The 8,513-nt window shown below is 36.5% G+C and overlaps 1 protein-coding gene across 1 annotated transcript in view; it reads right to left on the reverse strand.

The window, feature by feature from the left end:
- The window catches only part of CFAP47 (cilia and flagella associated protein 47), a 573,852-nt gene extending 565,903 nt beyond the window's left edge, over positions 1-7,949 (reverse strand). Inside the window, exons 1-2 of the mRNA XM_012642083.1 lie at positions 7,755-7,949; positions 2,775-2,926 (exon numbers count right to left, since the gene is read on the reverse strand). Coding sequence (XP_012497537.1) covers positions 2,775-2,926; positions 7,755-7,949 — 347 coding nt within the window. The remainder of the gene's footprint in view (positions 1-2,774; positions 2,927-7,754) is intronic.
- Between the last annotated feature and the right edge of the window lie 564 nt (positions 7,950-8,513).

Here is an 8,513-nt window from a genome sequence, read left to right on the forward strand (position 1 = left end):
TGGAACAAAGCACAGAACTCAGAAATAGACCAATGCAAATATACTCAACTGATTTTTTTTACAAAGGTACACAATCAATTCAATGGAGGAAGTTAGGTTTTTCAACAAATGTGGTCAGAGCAATTGGACATTTATAGACCAAAAAAAAAAAAAAAAAAAAGATCTGAACCTCAATGTAAACTCCACATTCATACAAAGATTAACTACTCAAAATGTATCACACATTTAAATGTAAAACTTAAAATTTAAAAAAAAATTAGAGAAATCTTCAGGATCAAGGGTCAGGCAAAGAGTTCTTAGATATGACACTAAAAGCATGATTAAAGGACACTTGATAAATTGGACATCATTGAAATGAAAAAAATATATTTTGCTCTACAAAATACCCTGTTAAAAGCATGAAAAGTCAAGCCACAGACTGGGAGAAAATATTTTCAAACCACATATCCATGAAAAGATTTGCATCCAAAGTATACAAAGAAATTACAAAGCTCAATAATAAAAAACAATGCAATTAGAAAACAGGCAAAACACATTAACAGGCATTTCACTAGAGAGGATACTCAGATGGCAAAGAAGCACATGCAAATATGTTCAACATATCATTAGCCATCATGGAAATGCAAATTAAAACTACAAAAAGATTCCATTACATATCTGTTAAAATGGCTAAAATTTAAAAACAGTGACAGCAACAAATACTGGCAAAGATGCAAAAGCAGATTACTCATGCATTGCACATTGGAATGTAAAATGGTATAGCCATTCTCAAAGGCAATTTGGGATTTTCTATTAAACTAAACACACAATTAGCATATGACCCAGAAATTACACACATGGGCATTTATCCCAGAGAAATGAAAACCATGTTCACATTAAAATTGTATAAGAATATTAAAATAGCTTATCTGCAATAATGAAAAACTGGAATCATCCCCTTTGTTCTTCAACAGGTCAATGGTCAAACCAATCTGTGGTACACATAACATGAAATAATACTCAGCAATAAAAAAGAACAAAATGCTGATACATGCAAGGACTTGGTTGAATCTCCAGGGAATTTTGCTGAGAGAAAATACTAGAAAGTTATATACCATATGATTCAATTTATATAACATTTCTGACAAAATTTTAAAAATAAAAGACAGATTAGCAGCTTTCACAGTTTAGGGATCATGAGTATGAGGCAGAAGGGAGTGAGTGTAGGTGTAGTTATAACAAAGCAACAGGAGGGATCCTTGTGCAATTGGAACTGTTCAGTATCTTGACTGTGGTAGTAGATACAAGAACCTACATAGATGATAAAAATGTATAAAAATAAACAACACAGACACAGACACATTCACATAGACAGACAGACAGACACACACACACGCACACACACACATGCACACACACAGTTCCAGTAAAGCTGTGGCAATTGTAATAAGATAGGTGGATTGTATCAATATCGATTTCCTAGTTGTGGTATTATCCTACACTTTTGCAAAATGTTACCCTTGGGGGAAACAGGAAAAAAGGCATAAGGGATTTCTTCTGTTTTATTTCTTACAGCTGCATGTGAATCTTCAATCATCTGATTTAAAAAAAAAAAAGACATAGCAGCAAACTTTCTCCCTTCCTCTCTCTCTCCCTCCCACTCTGTCTTCCCCCACGCACCACCCCCCAACATTTTCCTTCAGCCCTGTCCATCACACTTCAAGAGGGCTAATGCTCTTCTTTCTGTTGCAACTGTGGTGAAAAATGGGCTTCTGATGAGAGAGGAAATGAGACAAAGTCTCTGTTTTCTAGGGCAGAAGCATCTTCAGCCCTTCTCTCCACGGGTAGCACAAACAAGCAAATATGAGTGCCAGTCACAGGTTGGTCAAAATGCAGGATGCGCACCAAAAATGGCCCTACTTAAACTGCAAAATGAAAATTAGATATTTATAATGTGTTAATAGCTTGTTTCTTTCCTACCATATGTCAACTGTTTGATTCCCATTAAAAATGGGATGGTATGCTAAATCAGAACTTCTCAACAAAAGAGAACCAAAATAATTGCATATCTAAATTTAGTTTATGTAAATGATAAAAACATAAGGGAAATTATAAAAAGGTTTATGTCTAATACTAAGTAATAGGCAGAAAATATTACAATAGTAACTCTGAACAAACAGAGAAAAAAAATAACACCTATGGAACCACATTTTGCTGGGAAAAAGGAAGATCATGTGTATGTATATGAATAAAAACACTTCATATTTTAACACTAACTTGAGTAGGTAATTTTACAATAAACAGAAATATATGTTTTTATTATAAAAAGAAAACAACAAATGAATCATCATTCATGCTGGTCAAATAAATAATTTGTATAGACATTAATCTCTGAGTCAGCCATTTAGTTCTGGGTTATTGTATCCACCCACCTTTCTCAACCAATCTCAAAAAAGCAGCATTTTGATTTTTTTAAACCAAACATCTGCCTTATTTAAAATTTAATGACGTGAACATGAAAATACTTTAAAACTAAATTAAAATGTTAATGCAAGTTTGCAAATATCCAATTAACAATATATTCAATTGTTGAATGTTTTAAGTTATTTTAATAAAAAATACTAGAGAATGAGGCCTCCATTTGTTATAAACTCTACAATTTTCTAAAAGTTTGCCCTCTAACTTCAGCTGTAAGGAAACTATAACTACAAAGCAGAGAAAATACAGAATTTACTTTGTTATTTTTATTTGATGAGTGTTCAAAATGGTCAGCATGAAATATGAAAATTACATACCCAATTAAAGGGATTCCTATTGTCTTATTTCCTACTGAAATAAGCAGTTGGTCAGAAGTGTCTTCATCTTTATCAGGATGATATTCCACCATAGCCGTCATCTGAAGGCCAGAAGCAAGTGTTTTATCCAGATTGGTCAAAATCAGTTTGAACTTCAGTGAGAGAAAAAGAATCAAATTATACATCTTAACTCCTTATAAGGAAACAATGTGAGCAACTGTAGTTAGGAATATATACTATTATCAAAACATAGCCCTTATTCCTGCATTAAAGGCAAAGACTTTTTAATTTTATCTTGAATTGGCAAATAATAATTGTATATATTAATATTTATGGGGCACAAGGTGATATACCAATACAAATATACACTGTAGAATGAACAAATCAGGCAAATTAACATATCCATCATCTCACATACCTATCATTTCTTTGTGGTGAGGACATTTAAAATCTACTCTTTTAGGAATTTTGAAATATATAATACATTATTATTAACTATACTCTCCTTACTGTGTAATAGATCACCAGAACTTATTCTTCCTATTTAATTGTACCCTTTGACCAACATTTTCCCTTTCCCTACCCACCCTATTCCCCAGCCTTTGGTAACCACCATTCTATTCTTTACTTCTATGAGTTTGAATTTTTAGCTTCCACATCTAAGTGAGATCATGTGATATTTGTCTTTCTGTGCCTAAAAACAAATAATTAATGCCCATGTTTATATCTGTCAGATTCTAGATACTTAAGATATGCTTTCTACAGTACACAAATTGAATCTGACCAGGCAGTTGAGAAACACATATTTAAATGCTCATGGGCAACTTTAGAAATATGAGATACTTACAGAACTGATGTGGCCTCTATTCTAAGCAGCTTAAAATCTAATACAAAAAATGAAGAGCAACCTAATAAAAATGTTGCTCAATCATATACATCTGCCATCCCCAACCCTCTGGAGCGGTACCGGTCCATGGCCTGTTAGGAACAGGGCTGCACAGCAGGAGGTGAGTGGTGGGTGAGGGAGGGAAGCTTCATCTGTATTTACAGCCGCTCCTCATCCCTGGCATCACCACATAAGCTCCACCTCCTATCAGATCAGCGGTAGCATCAGATTCTCATAGGAGCTCGAACCCTACTGTAAACCGCTCATGCGAAGGATCTAGGTTGTGCGCTCCTTATGAGAATCTAATGCCTGACGATCTGAGGTGGAGCTGAGGCGGTGATGCTAGTGCTGGGGACCAGCTGCAAATACAGATTATCATTAGCAGAGAGGTTTGACTGTACAATAAATGTAATACGCTTGAATTATCCCCAAACCATCCCTCCATCCCCCATTTATGGAAAAACTGTCTTCCATGAAACCGGTCCCTGGTGCCAAAAAGGTTGGGGACCGCTGATATATTAATACACACATAATATATACATGCATGCATATACATATGTATATTTTGTATACAGAGAGAATATAGTATTTTAGATACTTTTTGTATGAGAGCTTAGGCTTCACAACTTGGAGAAAATATAAAAGAGGAATAGACCAAAGAGGAGAAAAATACTTTTGTTCTGGTAAAACACTTGTTAAACTCCAGGAAATACATGAAGGGAGAAAAAGGAGAACTGATATCTGTTGTGCACTTACGATGTGTCAAGTATTTTACATCCATTATCTTACATAATACACTTGTACCATCCTGTGGGGCTGATATCAAGGCTCTCAGCATATAGATGATGAAACTGGGACCTATAGAGTGTAATTAATGTCTAAAGTCACTCAGGCAGCAAGGATTCAAAAGCACTTATCTATCTGACTCTAAATCTTAAGCTCTTCCTTCCCCTCAACTGGTAAGAGTCCCCCTCTACCGAATATATAATCTCTTTCAGGAAGCAGACTATATACTCCTTGAAAATTAAATATACGCCAGAGACTAGTTAAGTGCCATATGAATGATGCAGACTTAAGTATCCTGAAAATCCATGACCGGACATGATTTACTGTGGGTTAGAAAGGAGTGTACTTGACCTAGGCTTAGAGGATGGAAGTCAAAGGTGGAGAAAAACCAAGGACGATGCTCATTATGGGGATAGGAATATCTCAGACACAAGCAGAGACAGGAATAAGCAAAATAGTCTCTCAGAAGGCAATTAATAAGCCAGCCTCGCTGGGCAAAGTCCTGAATCAATACCAATGAATGTCATGCCGAAATTAATCAATCAGGGATTCTAATGCCAGGCTGAGTCTAAACAGTGCTTTGCAGCAATGACGGCTATAGAGAAGTGGAGTGATTTATTGATAATACTGATCTAAGAGTGTCATACTTCCAGCAAACAATGATTCTGATACCTCATTACTCATAACTACCAAATTCCAACTCTCAACCTCCCTGTATTTACAGAACAGAAGGAAAACAAGGGATAGAGGATTTCCCACATAGGCCTTTGAGAAATCTAGTACCCAAAGTATCTTCTTTTAACAGATCTGTAGCTTCAAGAAAGAAACTAGTGCTTCAGAAGCATGTGCTTTTGGTCAAACTACCAGTTGCTGGGCACACTTAGCGATGTGCAAAGGTGTGCAAGGCATCATCCCTACTCATAGCAGCTTATGAGCTGACATTTGAGAGAGTACTAATATTTACCAAGAGTCATAGGGACACAAGTCCCAAGTATAAGGAATGTCTATAAATGTAAATGGTATCCAGTAAGGCAGAAATAATTTGGGAATAATATAAAAGAAGACTTCTTAGAGAAAATGAGACTTCACATTGACCTTAAAAGATGGATGAGATTTGGAAAGGGTTGATTATTGTGGGCAAGAGGGAATGAAAACATGGGTCAAAAAAAAGGGAAGTGTGTGTTGTAGGGAAGAGGAGGCAATTATGAGTAAGACAGGCCTGACCAAACCAGAGGTCACACAAGTGAGCAAAATACTTTAAGATGGACAGTGTCAGCAAGATTGAAGCATGGTATTAAAAATTAGGCACAGGACTATGAACTCTATATTTCTTGAAAATAAGAACTGTGCCATCTTATTTTTTTACCAGAAACCCACAGCAGATGATGTATGGTAATGTATATGGCACATGGTGGGTATTCAATACATAGGGTCAATGCAGGTCCTCGAGCCATGCTGGAAAACAAGCACTACTGTGCTTTAGGAGATTCATTTTCTAGTTAACTAATACAGTGATGATGACAATGCCCTTTAAATAGTATCTTGATTTTACTTATTTATTTCCCCCAAGACAGTTGATATTTTTTCTCTAATCCATTTATTCCCTAATTCTCTTTATGCCTATAAAGGATCAGGAGTGTATATCATGGTCTTGCAACAAAGAAAAATTCACACTGATATTGGCTTCTAACTAGTAATCATAACTGGCTATTTTCTCTTATCAATGTCAAGAAATGTGGTCTGATTTTTTTTCCATTATAACTCTATATACAAACCAAAATAAGACTAATTATAATATTTGTTCTTACTGCACAGAAACCATCCATACAAGTGTCCCTTGAACATCCATAAAATAGGGTTTGTCCACATCTAGGAATTACTGTCAGCTTGAGTTTCAAAAGAAAGCATTTGCAGATACATGCTCAGTTGTTGAATAAATGTGTGCTAAAGTAGTGAAATAATAAAGCTTTTCTCTAATTTTACAGTATCTGGAGTAATCACATACTTTTTGATTTAAAGAGAAGTTAATAGTCTCTTGAGGTGTACTTTTTAATAAAAACATTCAAATAGAAAAATCATTAAAGCAAGATTCCATTTATATGAACATCAAGAATAAGCAAAACTAACCTATGGTGTTAGAAATCAGACTAATGGTTACCTCCATGAGGTGATTACTCCAGGTACTGTAAGGAATGGGCGCTAGAGATCTTCTAGGGAGCTGAATATATTCTATGATTTGTTCCAGGTGGTTTCTAATGGAGATATAGATAGATAGATATAGATATATACACACATATATATGTATATTTATAAATTCATCAAGCATTACGTTTGAGATCTGTGCACTTTAACATAGGTAAATAGTACATCAATTTTTGAAAAGAAAATAGGAAATAAAAGTCATTTTTCTAATTGCCCTCCTAATCACTAACATAGGTTTTTCTACGTATGTACAAGCAAATATATGTAATTTTAATTAAAAAACATGGACATCTTTTTATTTCTGTATATGTAAGCCCAGTTGCATTCAATGTTATTTATCATTAGGAATATCTCCTGAAATTTTTCAGTTATTTATTGCTTAAACATCAAAAATTCCTATCACATTATCCTTATCAAAAGTCTTCCTGCGAATGAGTGATTATAATCAATAGCCATCCTTTCACACACACGAGGTAAAAATAACACAGTAAGATAGAGATGAAATTTTGCCCACTATTAAATTAGAAGATATTAATGAAACAGCCTTTCAGAACATTAATTTTAATGATGGCTAGACTAAAATTCCCACATTGGTTTCTAAGTCCTGTGAGAGCAGGCCTGTGTCCATCGTGTATTCCTCACACCTACTGCCTGTTATACAGTAGGTGCTCAACAAAGGTGTTAAAATATGAAATAATAAACCTTTCCACTAATCCTACAATTTCTGGAGTAATGAGGCACTTTATGATTCAAAGGGTAGTTGATAGAGAATTTTGTTTTCACAATGCTTAGGGCAACTACAGAATTATAAAACCAAGTTGCATAGATTTGAGGTTGTTATAAGTAGACAGTCATGTATGAAGAAATAGGGAGGCTCTAGAAGAAATGGGAAGATTTGTTTCCCCTAGCAAAAGGGAAAACAAAACAAAACAAAAAATGAAAGCACAAACATATACATACACACACACCCCTAAGTCACTATTCCCCAGAAGCACAAACCTTCTCCCATCCCCGCAGGAGCCTTATGTCTACTCCCTGGGAAAAAGACGCCTAGGTGAAGAGGCGCTCTCTCTAGGTCCTGCTCCCAGCACCCCTTAGTGTGTCACCTGTGGTTTGATAGGCTCCTGAAACCGGATCTTCTGTGTGCTACGGCCCAGATTGTGTACAGTAATGGGGAGGCGGTACACTCTCCCGACCAGAGTGTCCAGAAACTTCACCTCCGACGGGATCACCCGCAGCTGCATGTCTTTCTTCGGACTCTCAATGTCCAAGGGGATAAGAGAGCCCCTTTCTCTGTCCATGGCTGCCCTCTTGGTAGCCGACGGACTCAACGCATCGGAGATTAGCGTGGACGACCGTCGCTAGGCAACCATCAGACGCGCCGAGCGCTGGTTTCAAGCCCTGCCCTTATTGGCGCCTCCTAGCGGCGAGAGTTGGCAACTCGAATAGAGGCTGCAGGTGCCTGGCGAAAGAACCCGAGGGTTGCAGGTGTCACCAGAGTTACTGGAAAACACGCTGTGGCAGCCTAAACCTCAGGGGCATCTCTCAGCCGTGGCCTGGCAAGATTTTAAGATGGCATTGGAGGAGTGGGCATTTTCCGGAGCCTCTCCTAAAACTAAGCTTAAAGATCAGTGAAAAAAAAAAAATCAGCCAAAGTGATGTGTCCACGGGGTCGATTAAGGCTGCAAGATGTAACAGAAACAAAGGAATTCAGGGGGAACAGAGTCAGGGACTTGTTTCTGTTCAGTGATCTTTAGGTCAGAGTTTCTCAATCACGATGTGGCTTTACAATATCGAACTACTGGATTAATATAAATATCAATCAGTAGGGATAAATAAAATAATTTATAGTCTATCCATGATGG

This window comes from Propithecus coquereli, unplaced genomic scaffold (assembly GCF_000956105.1).
Source record: "Propithecus coquereli isolate 6110/MARCELLA unplaced genomic scaffold, Pcoq_1.0 Scaffold173, whole genome shotgun sequence".
In the NCBI taxonomy this organism is placed as follows: Eukaryota; Metazoa; Chordata; class Mammalia; order Primates; family Indriidae; genus Propithecus; species Propithecus coquereli.